This window comes from Haliotis rubra, unplaced genomic scaffold (genome assembly GCF_003918875.1).
Source record: "Haliotis rubra isolate DU_JTF1 unplaced genomic scaffold, ASM391887v1 Scf74, whole genome shotgun sequence".
Classification (NCBI taxonomy): Eukaryota; Metazoa; Mollusca; class Gastropoda; order Lepetellida; family Haliotidae; genus Haliotis; species Haliotis rubra.
Genome location: NW_025767457.1, coordinates 736,374 through 754,326, shown reverse-complemented (window position 1 = coordinate 754,326; position 17,953 = coordinate 736,374). Strand labels below are relative to the sequence as shown.

Genomic DNA, 17,953 nt, shown 5'->3' with positions numbered 1-17,953 from the left:
TCTCAAAACATGATGCATTCTTTGTCTGTAAACATTTGCGTTTGTGAAGCTATAGGTGCGTAGGAATTGCATTCCAGACCAAACTACTTGAAATGACCTTCAGAATCCGTGCAAATGAATCAGATCAATGTTATCTGCCTTGTTATATTTGAAATAGGACACTTTTAATCGATATATTCATGAAAATCTTTAATTGTAAACAGATGACTAGTAACTTGTAATTTGTCTTACCCTGTAATTTTTTCTTTTTCCATCGATACGAACCGACTGCTTTCCTTCCTTCTTGTATCAGTGCTAGGATGTAGACTGCAAGGAGAGGACAAGTGTAACTTTACCAGAAAGCATTTATTAATATACTATCATGTATTAAAAAATCTAATAAACATCATAAAACTTGCTTGCATCTTATGGATATGAAGTCTGGATATTGTTCTAGAAATAATTTTGCCGTATATATTTCGTTTTCCTGAAAACCAAAGAAACAGCATAAATTAGTTTTTAAGACAGGCATTTTGTTATTTTCCACACTCAGATTTCCCATAGCCACTCCTAAACTGGCAAACGATGATAAGAACAAATATAGATTTTTTAATTTAAAAAAAATATATTGTGAACCAACCGTCCGACCCAATTTTATATATTTAGAAAATGCTGCTCATATAGACATGAAGTGTTGTCAACTCACAACCATATCCGAATTTTAGATCCAAACGCCCTTCTCGTCACACGGACAACTGTTAACTGTAACAATGGATTGTTCACTCGTCTCCAACACCAATTACACGAGACAATAGTCAAGTCAACTAAAGTGTGAAAGTCCAAAGCAAACTAACTGCTTGCATCAATCATTTGATAACTTAATGATTGTTTGGATAAACTTGAGATTACAGCTCTACTGATCACCTTTATGTGTGTTCATGCACAATGATATAATCCGACAGGTTATGATGTTGCCTGCAGGCATCAGTTGAATCAAAACGATCTTCTTTTAACTGTTGAAATGCAAGGAACAGGTTGCCAGTGTACATGAAACCAACATTTCATACCTTTTCATGTTTTGTATAAGGGAACTTCTTTGAATTGCATTCAGAAATTGGTGTAATGAACAACAAGGAGAGTTCTATGGATATGCAACTCCTTTAATATAATATAAGCGACGTTTCGCAAGTGACTTGCTTGATAACGGTGTTAGAAGCTACACCGAAACGTCGCCCATAGAACTCTCCATGTTGTATAAGGGAAGTTGTTTCTGATTTGTTCTGGGAAGTGGGGATGATTGTTTGGTTGTTTTTCATGTTTGTTTCTTTGTTTTGTTTTATTTTGTTTTCAGTTCGTTTGTTTGTTTGTTTGTTGTTTTTTTAGTTTTATTTAAATCACTTGAAACAGCATCTGTCAATCTTATATTCTTATGTTGCTTGCATGTTAAAGCATACTTAAATCCTCATACATTGATAAATGAATGCAATATAATCAATCTTGTTTCCACACGTGTGTGGAATTTATAACATCATGACCATAGTCATCTTGTGTTAATGCCAGTTACATGTTTAATCTCATGTAGAAAATGACTATACACGGACCGTCAGTGGTTTTTCGTCAGTGTTGCAATTCAATAATAATTAGATTTCGATAATATGCATTCTGTATGCATATACACTGAAGTTAAATTACCATATTTCCAACTTCACTGAGCAAAGAAAACAAAACTTTCTATATTCATAAGAATATCTCCAGAGAAGACCAGAATCGATGGTATAACATAAGCACGCTTTCTAAATCACTATGGAATATTACTAATAGAAGGTGCTCATGAAATGATGAGTATATTGTTCACCATCAGCATCCATCACAAACAACTTCAAGGGGAATATTGGTAGTTCCCTTAAAAAACGCCAGGAACACTTGGTACAAGTTAATGATAGGAAAGGCATTGTTCATCAATTTGGTCACTGAGGCGTCACATTTAGAAATGTACCCCAAATGTCTTTCAGAAAACGTTTTGAAAGTTTGATTGAGTCTTTGAATGTTGTACCTTTGACTAAACAACCTTTGTTCAAGATAGATTTCCATGTCAAAACGTGACGTCTTCTTTGTCAATGAAATTTGTATTTTCCCTTAATCTTATTCTCCAGTGTTGATCAAATAAGCATTATTCCTGGCATCACAGGCCATTTATTTATTCCTGGTATGTTGATCATGTTCGTTGTTTGCTAAAATATGCATTGTGGTTCACCTCGGCGTCTACACTTCTGTCAGCTTCAGGCATCTATCTTTATTTCTGAGGACAACAAGAGAGAGGAAGAAACTATCGTATGTACACTGTATGATACTGGAACGCATGGGAAGTTAGAAACTGAAGGTAACCTTTTACATAAAGCGGGATTAGATTTAGATTTGATGAATGGCTACTGCATAAAAAAATCAATAGATGGGGAGAAAAGGTGTTTTATAACAACATTAGTATTAAACATTAAACATAAACATAAAGGCACCCACACTGTCTGCAGGTCCGATGGATGTTGCGCAAGATATAATTGCCTGGTGATCTGTCGGGCCGTTAACAATGGCCCTGACATTATTTTCGAAAGAATGAAAAATGTGTATCCAATGCCACAACGCAGTATTGCTTTGTTGTGCAGAAGTAAGTTTAACAATATATGGAGAAGATAGATTCTCGCTGTTTTAAATAACTGGCGACACTTTAATTGATCCCCCCTTATTCTCGAAACGTCGTAGCCCTAAGAATTCTTAACTGCTTACGCACAAAGATAAGAATTCTTAAGAAAATGTTTACGACCTATTCTCGAAACGTTCTTATCGAGTTCGTAGCCCCAACACGACTAGTCACGTTTTAGTAAATTTTCGTAAGTTACGAAAGGAACTCTTTTGTCTCAAAGGGAGATTGAGTAGGGGGTTTTCCCGTGACGTCACAAGCACGAGGGAATTCCCATGTTTACAAACAAGGCAGACGATATCCCGGATAATGGAGTCTTGCATTCCCAGCACTCCTTCAAGGAAGCAGCGCACGTCCAACTGGTCCGCCACAGAGGTGGACATCCTGATAGAAGAAATAAAGTCCAATTATGGCGTTCTATTTGGACACTTTTCGTCCCAGGTGTCGGCTTCACAGAAGAAGAAATTATGGACGGACATCGTGACCAAGTAAGTGCCAACCAACCATTTACATAATTTTATTTATAGAAAATTAGTGCAAATGTAAAATCCAAAAATGATATCCGTTGTCGTTACATATGAATTTAATACTAAATATTGTGTTTTTATTTAGTGATATAAGGTTTTGAGTTACATCCAATTCATAGCATAGATATATTTATGCCTATTTCTTGAAGATAATCAAGTGTTGTTTGTATCTGTTATTTTTTTTATATCCCCTTGACATTGTTTGTGGGTTGTTTTTAAATTTCATGATAAATACATTGTATTCCTGAAATAAACCTGTTATGTGTTTCCCCTTGTTTCATCCAATTATATTACTTTACAGAATAAATGCCAATGGGAAAACTGTCAGGGATGTTCCCCAGGCTAAAAAGAAATGGGCTGACCTGAAGTAAGCATTTTAACATTTGTATGAACATGTATGTTTTCATCAGTGAAAAGTCACAAATCATAAAAAAAGTGAATGAACACATTTACAAACTGTCCACCTCTGCATCTTTTTGCATTGGCTCTAAGTTCATGTAGTGAATATTTTTCATCTATTCATAAATTGCACAAGCAATCTAGATGTACTTAATGGATAAATAATTGATCTCTTTATCGTAGTGAATCACAAAGGATGAATTAAAAAAGGAATTTATTTATTTATGACAGATAAAACAAGACTACTGTGAATAAGTTTCACCACATTTATTAGTAGGAAATATGATGTAAGTTGGATAAAAATATATATCACAGATTTGTACAACAATTCTTTAAGAATATTGATGATATAAATATGAATAGGAAAGAAAGTTATTATTATTACAATATTTAAGGCATTTTGACAATAATAATCATAAATTAATGTACAATTATTCAGCAGTAATGAATTCACATACATTGATATCACCTAGAGAAAAACAAATGTAACAATACTTATTTAATTCTACAACGGAGACTAAATTTGGAAAATTGAACAAACATATTCCAACACAATCAAAATGAAAAATAACTAATGCTGTATTTTTACTTAAAAGGAGTATCACCAGGAAGAAGGCAGCACACCAGAAAAAGGAGCAGAGTAAGACAGGGGGTGGTCTGCCTGATACTGTTATTGATCTCACTGAGTTTGAAAATAAGGTCAGTATTTATCACACTCCTATAAATGAATATTAACCATTAATCAATATCATTCACTAGCAATCTTTTCTGTAATGAGTAGTTGCAATGTTATGAATTTATTTTATCTATGATAAATTGTTCTTATCAATTTTAATCCAATATGAAATATTTATAATTTTGTTACTGAATATATTGTCTGTCAATCAGAAATATGGGAAATCATTGGAATTACAAAACAACTATAGCTATAGGTATTTATTAGAATGTGTCATTTAAATGCACATCTCAATCATTTCAATTTTTTATATTTTCAGATCATCTCCATCATTCCTGCATGTCAGGTTCAGGGCATAGAAGGAGGGCTGGAAAGTGAAGCCTGTGAATGTGAGTATATACTCGCAATCCAGTAAAATGAACCAGTTCAGTACAGTACAGTACAAAATCATGTAAATAGCGATGAGTCCCTTTTGCTAATCTAACAAAACCATATCATTAAAAGGTACGTTAATGAATAGAAGATATTTGTCATTTCAGCTGTGCTGAGAAATTCTCCAAATAGAGAAATTATGTCTCAACAAGGATAGCTTGTGTTCTCACTACTATTAGATGTTTTTAATTCAAATACTTCATAAAATATCCTTATAGTGCCACAACCAGACATGGCAAACTATCCAGAGGAAAGTGACACACAGGATTCAGTTCCAACATCATCAGCGACAACATCAGCAGCAGTACCCGAGTTTCAGCAATGTGATCCCACTCTCACGAACTCAGAAGGTAATCGTCACTGTGAAAAAGACAAATCAATATGTAAATGAAAACAGACATGTGAAGAACAATAAGGAAATAATTGAATTACTCGCACATTGAAAATATCACATTTTGTTCATTATATTTCTTTATTACTCAATGTGTAATAAACTTGTGTGCCTCTGATTAATTTCTCTATGTATGGTGTGATGTAAATGATAAGATAAATAATTGAGGTCAGGGTGAAAATATGATGATTTAAGAAACACATGAAAAGTGAAAAAATGATGATTTAAGAAACACATGAAAAATTACCTCAGATATCTCATTGGCAAGTACACATAGCATCAAGCCAAGTCAATGTGATAGTAACATGTTTATCTTATTTTATATAAATATGTAACCTAATATCCAATGTAAATGATGAACAATTACATTTTCAGTTGAAATCGTCTTGCCCTGTGAGCAGAAAAGAGTCAAGTATAGCACAAGTGAGTAAGAACTTTACATGTGGAGTGACACGATATATGATATCAATGTCTGGACACTGTATCTTAGACAATACAATTGTCAATACAACTCTTGTGATATCTATTTTTAACTATAGAGTTTATAAACCTATGTTAGTCAATGATCAATTTGTTTTTGTCGAAATGACATTCCACTATTGGGTACTGTTAAGGAATAATTCAGTCTAAATATGTCTTATTTGATTTCAGACTATTATTTTATAATTGTCATTATATGATGACATTTCTTTATTTCAACAGATGCAAGGTCAAGTGAGAACCTGTCACTGAGCATTCTGGAGGTGGAGAGGGAGAAGCTCTGTGTACAGAGGGATCTCCTGGCCACAGAAAAGGAGCGGCTGGCTGTAGAGAAGGAGCGCCTAGCTGTGGAGAGGGAGATTCTCCATTGCCTGAGGCAGCAGACTTCAAATGAATCTGACTTGTTTTTGTCACCTGTCATACCTTTTTGAAACCTTTTTGTGATACTAGATTCAGTCCATTTTACATGTAAAAAAGTTGAATTGAAAACAACACAAATTAAACAGTTGATGACACACAATATCATATTTGTTGTTTGTAATACTCTTAATTGCAATACTTTTTAACACACACCTTCATGTGAATATGTCCTGTACTAGCTTCCGCCTGACTGCATATCCATCCTGTGCCTGGGGTCCCTGGTACCTGGGCCCCTCGTCTGCTCCCTCCTCCTCTAGCTCTGGGGGGACTGGCTCCCTTAAATCTATGCAGAAGTTGTGCAGTTGGCAGGCAGCATACACAACTCTGTTCGCCTTGGCTGGTTGGAATGGCAGACACCCAGTTGTTTTGTGCAGGCAACTAAACAAAGAACACAAACTTCATTATAAAGTGGGGGCAAAACCATACAAAAACCCCTATTTTTGATACTTTTCTCTACATTAGATCATTACTTAATTGCTTATAAATATATAAGGAGTAAAAAGATATGTAGCACACTCAAAATATTACTTTTTATTCTCAACATTACATACAGTATACATGTATAGTAGTACATGCAATTAATAATTAAATGTCAATTACTTCACATACCGAAACCTTGATTTAAGTAAGCCGAAAGCTCTCTCGACTGTGTTTCTTGTCCTTATGTGTGCTCTGTTGTAGGCCTCCTCACCCCCTGGGCTTGGGTTGACATATGGCGTCAACAACCAAGATCTGCATGCATATCTATTTTATAAAAAATTGAGTCACTATAACAGTATATTTTCCAGAGACAATTAATTATGACATGCTAGGAAAACATATATGGAACAGTTTCCAATTTATTTCAAATAGCTTTATTTTATTTTTTTACTTAATTTTATCAAACTGAATATTTGCATATTTCAATTTCATCGCCCAGCAGGGTTAGCATTTAAGGTGAAGGTCAAAGACATATGCCATTTACATTTCACGTAAATCGATGATATTATAAATTTGTGCATTTTGAAATAACGATGAATGCATTTTGTTTCAGAGAAACCTTATTGACAAGAGTAGTGCCCCCCACCCTTAGATACAACCTTTTGGGCCTTTCAATTTCATTGGGTTAGTGTAAGGTCAAACGTTTGTAGCATCCTATAAATTGGTACGATGTACCTCAGAGGTTGAATCGCATTTGGTATGGCAAGGTTGAATCGCAAATGGCTTGAACGTTCAAAGCGTGGAAACCTTTGCGGCACACAAACGCTTCTTCGTCGGCAGCCGGTCGAGTGATGGGGATGAGTGTCCCGTCGATCGCTCCAACAACACGAGGGAACCCGGCTATCCTGTAAAATCCTGCCTTCACTTGCCGAAGCGCTTGATCGTCGATCGGGAATTTGATCAAGTCCAACGCTCCGACAAACCCGTGAAGGCAGGAAGATATAGACCGGGACACACTCGGCTGGGAAACCCCGTGCAGGTCAGCTAGTTCAGACTGGAAACCCCCCCTTTCCCAGATAGCGAAGGGTGACAAGCACCTGCAACTCTGCATCAAGGGGCACAGAACGCTGCGTCTGTCTCTCCAGGTGGGGCCTGATCAAAGTACATAGTTGCTCTATCGCTCGGCGAGACATCCTGTACCTCGCAACTAACTCTTGGTCGTCCAACAAATCCAAATATCTCGTCCTGTTTCTGTAAACTCTCTCCCGGTTACACTTTAAATATTCCTCATTCATAAAAACAATCAACGCAGCCATCTTTAATTTGCGTATCTCAAGTTACGACAGCCTACTAGCTGTCTTAGTTTTTTTCTTAAATTTAAGAATTCGTAAGGCTAAGAACGTTTCGAGAATAGGATAGTAAAAGTTCGTAAGCGCTAAGAACGGTTTTAAGAAGTTCTTAGGCCTACGAACGTTTCGAGAATAGGGGCCCTGATCATGTTAATTCTACGTTATTTTGGGAATGGTGTTTTCTTGTTCAGTATAACAGTTTTATATAGATGAATGCCACGCAAATGCTACTTCACAATATACCGTGGTGTGTAAATGGTAAGACAAGCCATGCTGTTGCCAATGTCAAGAATTGAGAAGAGTATATCCATCCGTGTTTACATTAGTTACTGTTCTTGCCGGAATATGTCTGTCATATGACGAGTAAAATGGTAAATATTTCACCTAATTCTTTCTTTTGCGCAAAGTGTAATACATGTTTAGTCTGTTTTTTAAATGTGACGTGAGATACGATATGCATCTTATGTCTTAAATGTAATGTGAGATGCGATATACATGTGCTTGCTAACTTGAGAATCTTGAATCTCAATGTTCCAGAAAGCTCCCAAATTGTTCTTGACTCTCGGTCACCACCCCCTACTGAATCTGATCAGAAACATTTTAGTACAATGACAACATTGTGTTTCAATGAAAACCCTCAAATTATATTTCCTGTTAACGTAACTGCATACCTCATCCGTGATGCCTTCCGGAGAAGAACGGTGGTAAGTGAACTTCATGGCATTCACCTATTCGTGACTACATTTTAGTCTGTAGTTTAGATGGTACCACCACATAATTATAACCATGTCACATTCGAATTACAACCTTTGAATCAACATGAATCGTATTGGTCTCACACGGAAATAGATGACGTGTTTGGTTCTGCTGTCTAACTCTACAAAGACTATCAACACATGAGATGTTAACGACACCTTTCCACAGCAATTTGAAAACATTTTATCAATCCAGCTTTGGATAGGAAATAACAGCAACGATCCACTGAGGAAAAAACAATCAATAGAAACTCAGCATACATCTAACATCAGACTTACGAAGGACTTCAATCGCTGTACAAATACAGTGGCAAAATGATATAAAAGCAGCTGTGATCATTTTCATCATTCAAGCTTCCAACATAGAACCTGATTGACAATCCAGAGTGAGTGAAAGGTGCTGGTCTCGTTGTGCCGGTTTTGATGTAATATGAGATACGATATGCATGTGCTTCCTCAGTTATATAATCTTAATATTTTCTGGACGGTTCTATCATATGCTGGATTAATCTCAATGTTCTACAAAGCTTCCAAATTATTCTTGACTCTCCGTCACCACCTCTACTGAATCAGACCAGAAACATTTTAGTACAATTACAACATTGTGTATCAATGAAAATCCTCAAATTATATCTTCCTTCATAGTAACTGCATGCCTAGGCACCTTCTGATCTGATCCCTGATGCCTTTCGGAGAAGACCGGTGATAAATGAACTCCATGGCATTCATCTAAACATGAGCAATGTGGAATCCATTTTACTTTTTGTCGTTTCGGGAAGAATCGTCTCTTTGATGGAAAGTTGAAAATTACATTCACAGATGTACGACATATAGAAAGCTGAAAATAAAATATATCCTCTATATGCATTACGTTGTTTTTGAACATTTACACTGCAGTGTTAGCTACGATATATTAGACGTGATCATGATGACATTTACTTTTTACTTATAACACCTTCACTGGCATATATTTTACTAAAGCAAAACAAATGCCTCATCATATCGATTTTCTGAGAAATAAACATATTGTGTACAAATGACTTCTCGTACGGGCTGGTCTTAAAATCGTTGCAGTTCCATAAAAGAGCAGTTGCTTTTCGAGCTGCTAACCTTTAAGAAGTCAGGAATCGATTGTGATGTCATGATGTATTTTTACGAGACACAACGCCTCCTTTAAATACAGCCTAATATCAAAGCCTCAAAAGCACACACACACACACACACACACACACACAATTAACAGAACCAAAAACACCAGTAGCATCAATACAACAGAAAACGTGCTTATACATAAAACGGTGACACCTGAAACGCTATTTGTGCCATCTGGAAAACATATTTTTTCTTGTTCGACCAATCAGTGGTTATTCTTTGAGAACAGAACAATACTGCCCCATGAAGTATGTGATGGTTATCCATCATATTTAACAGTGTTTGAGAGTGAGCAATGTAAAATTTATTTTGGTTTAAACGTGTGTCAAAACGTGACTGTTGCCTACTAAATCTATGCATAAATTGTCTTCTTCCATTGTAGTATTAGGTGCCTGGGGTAGCCTGGTGGTCCAAGTGTTCGCCCGTCATGTCGTTGACCCGGTTTCATTACCCCGTATTACATTACAATTGTTTATGGCAGCAATAACACAAAATCAGTTTCTCAAAAACGTTTCAAGCGGGGAGATAGCTGTATACGAGAATGAATAATATATCCTTCGGCATTCCAGGCAGACGAGCTTCTGTAGTTTTACCAGTGGTTCATAAACTACAAAATACAACGATAACACAACATGTCTGTGTGATGTTTCTAGACCATATGGTTCTTGCTATGCTATAATGAGAGTTATATCTGCCCTTCTCACGGACATAATATCGGTCATAATAAAGCATTTGCGAGATCACCATGAGGAGGCAAGGAGAACAAGTGCGTTTTGGTTGCATATATGTTCGGGGATGCAATTAATACAAATCCAACAGATATATGTTGGAATAAATGTACCATCCCGTCAACATGCCTCAGACAGGGCAAACAAACGGTGTTTGAAGGACGAGCTTTAAGTTATCAATAGAGGTGTTTAGGAATGGTGTCTGCAAATGAGCGAGCTTTATAGTGTAATTACAAAACTACGAAGGGCGAATATCACAATGAATTAAAACTAGCGTGGAAGGTTTCAATAAAGAGTGACAAATCACCAGACTAGGAACCGGCAAGGAAATGTAGATATTGGTAACCCGTGGATCATGGCTCCCTCTTATCTATGTGTGTTATCTACTTCCCTCCATCCTCGATGGCCACAATGTACATGTGTATCCCCAAACCTCACAATCAATAACAATTAAAGCTGAAGAACCCCTTCCAGCAGGGATCTAGAGTTAGGACAGAGGAGATTGCACGCAACAATGTCGATTAATTAATCCCCAAGAAAGGTGCTGACCATTTTGAGATTGGTTATGGATCTTAAAGAGGCAAGTATCGCTTCATTTTTGTCAATATCTCCTCCAAATTATCTTCTTTACCGTAAATAAAATCTTGAAGTCGATATTTTTAGATCGTTGCCCCAATGGACGTGATTGATACCTCCAACGCATTCTCATCAGCACCTCAACTTCCATGGGCAATGTCTTTCAAAGGAGGTATCACTTTCTATGAGTTACTAGCATTAGGGACAAAGGATATATCAAGCAGACAGGTGTGCTCATTAGACATGACCTTCCTGATTCTCAGACTGGACCTATCCAATGTTAATAAGTATCCGTGGCTCTTCCTGCTACAACTGGTCACTGGGAACATTTTGTCTGGAAATGTCCCGATGGTATCGCGACGTGGCCAATCAACACTCGTTACATTGCTCCTTTAGTTAACTGCGTCCTAACTGTGCAGTTTAAAGGTGAAGCTGTGGTGCACCCTGTCTATAACTTTGTACGAAAAACAATTCCAGTCCACGCCAGTAATCTGTTCTAACATTCAGCCTTGCAGAAAACAGTGTACCCATGAGGGTCCGACTGATTGATTATTTAGTTTTCACTGAGTACTTTTTATGGATGCTTTCTTTAATGAATTATGTCTGCGAAGAGGTATGACCAACGGTACCCAATAGATCTTTACCCATCGGGAATTGGAATGCTGATAACCGTCAAATTGGTGGTTTTACACTCAATGTAGCCCTCACAAATGTCTCTTTTCCGTGTACTGGAAGTGACTTTAAAAGGAAGCAATGTACTCTACTCTTAGATGAAAATTACATTCATGTGTTTGTTGTGTTAATGTTACTGACTAGGATGCTGGCTGAAGGTCACGTCCAATCGTTCCCTGGTGCACCTGCTTACCTCCATTGACTCAGACGTCTTGAACATGAACCTCATTCCTTGCTTTTTTTCCCTCTAACCGGGAAATAGTTATGCATTGCGTTGGCTCTTTTTAAAAAAAATATCTAAGATAATCTTTAACTCCAACTGTCATGTAAAGAACTGGTTAATGTGTCATGTAAATATAGAGCGAAAGGCAACTTTAAAATATATTGCAAACAAACTTTTTTCAATATGGTTCCTATTCTGGACTTGCCATTACTTAAATACATACACGTGTTGAACGATTAGCAGTCTCTTTTGTTTGACCTTTCGGTCTCTCTCATACGCTGATATTATCATTATTATTATACCACCTCAAACCATACTATTGAAACACCGACTGTAGCTGCATTGCAGGTGCAACTAATTTAAATTACCTATTTCATTGCAGTAACAGTTCTATACCAATACCAAAAAACAAACCTAAATTAAGGATATTGCCTCTTTTGTTTCTTGTTTTACGACAGTCAGGTGTATTCTAACTATATCACGACGGTTGAGAAAATGTTAACAATTGTGTCTACGCTAGGCAAGCTAGTGCTTGATATGATGAGCACCACACCTGGTGTACGATTACGTGGACAAACTTGGTCGCTGTTTAACCTTAGCAATGGTATATAGGCATAATTTATCCGAAAATAATCTCTGCTATTTAATTTACTCTATCTGACAGCAGTCTTCAACCTGTACTCATTTTACGGCTTTAAGCAATACATCATCGAATTTGCGAATACCTGTGCAGCAGATGCCAAAGAGAAGTAGATCGATCACTTTTTTAAGATGACAAAGAAAGGATATGCTGGTAATAGACCAACGTCTGTTAATATCAGATTCAAACCTATTTCAGCTGATCCTAAGGCAGTTAAGGTGTGCAGATCTACAGTGGAAACTTTTTTAATGACAGTTTCAAACGATCATTGATCACTGCATAAAATTCAACAATCCACTGGCTCCAATTCATGTGAGCTTGTATGTGATAGCTAGTTAATGCATTGTAATAATTTTGTGTAGTGTCGGGCTGAAGTTGCTGGGTTCCTCATATCAGTTCATTCACCAACAGGTGCATGCCATCATGCAGGATCCACTTGCACAAAGCTTTCTTAGCGATAGTATAAGCCTTTGTTTAAAGTACATCAGGACGTTAAGATTGAATTGTGCAAATGGACGCAAATTACCGTTCCCTTGTCTTGTTGCGTACACGTAAACGTTTTGCTATGGAATCTGAATATAGTACTATGAGTATGTCATCAGGCGATAATTGGACGAGTTAAATACTTTCACCGGTCTTATAATCTTTATAGCCATCTTGCCAGCTTTCATTAGGCGCAGGTTTTGACGAAATGGTAGAATGTCATGTGGCGCTGAAGAGAACCTAGGGGCATTAGTTACCAACCTTTCATGAGGTACGCCAATCAGTAGATGAGTCAACAGCTGTACTCTCTAACAGGGGCACAAGTGGCCGATCAGCTAAAGCTTCGCATTTCGGTGTACAGAGACTTTAACCATGCCAGAAACCTATATTCGTAGGGGTGGATCAACATTACACTCGCCCCCTCTCAACGCGGCTTGGGAGGGAGTGAGGAACGGGTGTTGGTCTAGGCAATTATACAAAGATACCTATTGTTGTCGGTGAGTACAAACTTAATTTCAATCAGTCGGACCCTCATTGGTACACTATTTTGTGAAAGGCTGAATATTAGAACAGATTACTGGCGTTGACTAGAAATGTTGTTCATAGAAATTTATAGACAAGACTGCACCACAGCTTCACCTTTAAACTGCACAGTTCGAACGCAATTAAGGAACGGGAGCAATGTAACGAGTGTTGGTTGGCAACTACGCGATACTAGCGGGACATATCCAGACAAAGGGGTCCCAATGACCAGTTGTAGCAGGAACAGCCATGTATTAACATTGGATTGACCCGGTCTTAGATTCAGGAAGGTCATCTCTAATGATCACACCTGTCTGATAGTTTGATGTAACCTGAGTCCCTGATATTAGTAACGCATTGAAAGTGATACCTCCTTTAAAAGACATTGCCCACAAGGCATGTAACTTGAGGTGCTGTTTTTGAATGCGTTGGAGATATTAATAACGTCCATAGGGGCAACGATGTAACAATATCGACTTCAAGATTTTATTTACGGTAAAGAAGATAATTTGGAAGAGATATTGACAAATATGAAGCCTTGCCTCTTTGACATCCAAGACCAATTTCAAGTTGGTCAGCACCTTTCTAAGGGATTAATTAATCGACGCTGTTGCGTGAAACCTCTTATTCCCTAACTCAGGATCCATGCTGGAAGGAGTTCTTCAGCTTTAATTGTTATTGATTGTGAGGTTTGGGGATACATTGTGGCCATCGAGGATGGAGGAAATTAGATAACACACATAGATAAGAGGGAGCCATGATCCGCGGGTTACCTTTATCTACATTTCCTTGGTGATTTGCCATTCTATTGAAAACAACTGCACTGCATGCAGCTTTCTGATAACGTTCAGACATCGCCCATACCGACGCCATTCGTTAACACCAATAAATCACCGTTTGTCCGTGTGAGGCATGTTGACGAGATGGCACACTTACTCCAACATATTGTCTGTGGAATTTGTATTAATTGTATCCTCGAACATATTCGCGACCAACACGCACTTATTCTCCTTGTTTAACTTGCCTTCTCATTGTCATGTCGGAAATACTATGTTATGTTTCGATTTTATGTCCGAGAGAAAGGTAGATATGACTCCCATTTAAGAACCATTCGGTCTCGAAAAACGAGTAATGTTGCATTATCGATGTTACATGACATTTGAAATTGTGATGTATTGTGTATTGACACATTTACGACTTCTTTAAAATTCTAAAAGTCAAACACCATAGATTTATTCGTCTCCAATAGATGAGAAACCAGATTCCATAGAAGTAAAAGGCAAAATAAGGAGAGCGTATACACAAGAAAGAAAGTATCGCAACACCTTTCAGAAGAGTAGTAACATATGGCCGTACTTTATTGCAATTGCAAATACAGGTTTGTGACTGATGTTTAAGTGAATTAATTGTGCATCAGGCATTATATTGAAAAAAGAAACAACAAATATATAACTCGGTGACAATTTAATGATTTGAAAAGAGGACATAAAATGAGGCATAACGTACATTGACTATGGAGGATACCACGAAAAAGCAACAGTAAACGCTATTCAAATGCAGTCCTGGAAATATCATTAAACTTTCAGACCTTTCAGATGTATTAGGCGCTGAATCTGTCTCAGAGGTAGTCTGTTCAACTCCCGGAGGAAAGTCTCTGACGTAAACGACGCCCTAAAATGTTCCCAACATGGTCATCTGGACTGAGTTCTTTGTATGATATCTTCCTATTTAGAGCCCCTATACGGGAGCTCTGTCATGTGCCACTTACTCGCGTTGCACAAGTGCACCTTCCTCAGTGACGTGGCGAGTCACCACCAAACAAAATGAGCAGCCCCACAATCAGCTGTTTGCTGAGGTCGTATGATATGTCCACTTGCACGATATACTTCTGTTTTCAGTTGATTTCCTACGTTTCTGTGAGATTGGTTGCGTCCTTTTCAATACCGTACTTGTAGTATTAATGGATGGCGGGGTATCGGTTCCATCAGGGCAGCATCGTCGCATACAGACGCCCCACGGTTGCATGTCCTTCACGTTATGTGGTCAGGCGGTGAATGTTTCTTATCAACCTACCAGTAGTCGGAAGCTGGCCAACCTGACTGGAAAGTAGTCTCACTGACAATCCAGCGTTGCTCATACTTACTGTCTGCAACCTTTCCGCAGTAGACGGCTGAGGTGTACCAATTTTACTCGTTCTTGTTCTCTGCTTGTGACGATGTTATTATGACCTGAAGAGTTATCCAAACATATAAATGACTGAAGCGTATGGAATGTACGGGCTGTGGCTTGCATTGAGCAGGATTTCTCCGAAATATAACTTATTGTAAAAGGATATTTATCATTTATAAGCGCAAATGTCCTTCACACGTTATATTTAATGTTTAATGTCTGTTCCAAATCCTCGTCGTGACAAGCGAACAGTTTAACCACTGAATGAATTCACGCCATTGAGCAAGATGAAAGTGAACTTAGTCAGGTGAGATAATTGCTTCCTCAAATTAACTCTATTCAGGTATTATGCAGACATTTTGAGTCTTGTGAGTACAATCGTACAAGATGCATCGCTGCTAAAACTAGTATAACAAAGAAGATCACAATATTATACATGATTATCTTTTGTTTGTTCACACAGTCATGTTTTCTGTACCTGAAGAATCGGAAATGATGTGATGAGCCATGTTTTTACAGTTCCTTGACATAGATCCTTGACACTGCTGATTATTTGACATAAAGCAGTTTAAACATACATGCCTCTCCCATGATGTACCGTGCTCCTCAGAAAACAGAATAAACATGTGGTTGATGTGAAGAAGTAACACACACTTACATCTAAAATGTGATATAAAAGCAGGACAACAGTGGATGCTTGTCAAACATCAACACATTCGACAGCAAACGAAACTGTTAAGAGATGTTACCTACCGTCATTGGCGTCAAAATCTGCCTGACACGATATTCTCCGTGGTGTAGTGGAAGAGCGGAAGGTCGATAGTCCGAACAATTACTGCGTCATTGAGAGACGCTTAATGATATGACATTTTGTGATCCTGTCCTGCGCGTGTCAGAAAGGGGGAAAACAGGTAGGTTGTTAGTCAGTATACTGTGGCTCAGAGACCAGGAGTATCGAGGTCAACATTGTGGATCCGACAGAATGCTGCTTGAACACGAGTTACAAGTGGTTTAGCATTGTCGTACCAAGCGATGACGTCAGCGTGGTTCAGAAAACAATGTGCGGCTGTGAGATTTTATGATAATAGCGTTTTGCCGTCAACTCGCATGTTTGTTAAATAAACCATGTTTGGATTGATGTGCGAGAATGTCGCCCACACCAGTATGCAAAACGTTGAGGGTAGCAAAGCGTCCATGTGGACATTGTTAGCTTTGTTTTACCCCTAATTCACCTGTCGCTGAAGCAACCAACTCCGAATCTCAGATTAGGTCATAATCAGTATAGTTGCCGCTCCTGACGATGTCGTCGTGACGAAACAGCACCACTAACTGGCCGACTGCTGTTCTCGTGGTCCCAATCACCAAAAGATGCTGTTTTCGATCCATGGATTCTCATGTGGTGTTACTTGTTTGTATTTTCAGGTTTCGGTTGACCATTTTGATGCGTTTTGATAAAAAAAAATGACATAACGTTCGAGGTATAGGAACATACAACATGATCGTTAGTAAAAGAAAATGGAGGCGAAGAAATACCCGCTGATGTCAGGATTCATCGTGATACATCGTAAAATGCTGTTTGTGTTACATAATCTCTACATACAATGTCAGCGAATATGCCTGACGATATTGCTAGTACAGTACAACCAGAATTTATTGAGAATTTAAAGATTGTAAATTTTTTAATTTTTTCACTCTTTACTCACGTATTAAATGTGAATATTAGCAGAACATAACTCCAGATTCAAAGACAGGTGAACAGTAAGTATTTTGTCAAGTCACCATGGGCAGCAATGCAGGCTTCAATGCGGCGGGGCATACTACTGATCAAAGAAGTTAGAAAGTCGTGGTCCATGCTGTCCCAATATCGGACCACCTCTTCTTTCATTTCAGCAATATTTGTCAGATTTTTCTAATTGACATTTTCGTTCATAAGCCCCCAAACATTTTCTATTGGATTTAGGTCAGGGCTATAGCTTGGCCAATCTAATAATGTCATATTTTGGGTCCGAAACCAGGCCTGTGAATGCTTTGAACGATGTTTTGGGTCGTTGTCCTGCTGGAAAATTCAAAACATTTCCATAGAACACGTGAGCAGATGGAAGTAAATGTCCCTCGAGTATATCCGTGTACCGCTCACTGTTCATATTCCCTTCAAAACACCCCACACGTTAAATTTCGGACTGTACTTTGGGCGCTGATACAAGGGTTTTTCAGTTTGTTTGGTCCAGAATTTCAATGTATTAGGAAACAGCCACACAGACCTTT

The 17,953-nt window shown here is 37.9% G+C and overlaps 1 protein-coding gene and 1 long non-coding RNA gene across 2 annotated transcripts; one reads left to right on the top strand and one right to left on the bottom strand.

The window, feature by feature from the left end:
• The first annotated feature begins 2,738 nt into the window (after positions 1 to 2,738).
• On the top strand, positions 2,739 to 6,099 carry LOC124259881 (myb/SANT-like DNA-binding domain-containing protein 4). The gene is made up of 7 exons (XM_046694103.1): positions 2,739 to 3,162; positions 3,503 to 3,568; positions 4,197 to 4,299; positions 4,596 to 4,665; positions 4,927 to 5,058; positions 5,475 to 5,522; positions 5,802 to 6,099. The coding sequence occupies exons 1-7, from the start codon at positions 2,984 to 2,986 to the stop codon at positions 6,008 to 6,010; spliced, it is 807 nt and encodes a 268-aa protein (XP_046550059.1). The 5' UTR covers positions 2,739 to 2,983; the 3' UTR covers positions 6,011 to 6,099.
• Positions 3,577 to 6,895, bottom strand: LOC124259882. The gene is made up of 3 exons (XR_006893943.1): positions 6,609 to 6,895; positions 6,153 to 6,377; positions 3,577 to 5,068 (listed from the first exon to the last, which is right to left on the bottom strand). It is a non-coding gene; the product is annotated as an uncharacterized LOC124259882 (long non-coding RNA).
• Between the last annotated feature and the right edge of the window lie 11,058 nt (positions 6,896 to 17,953).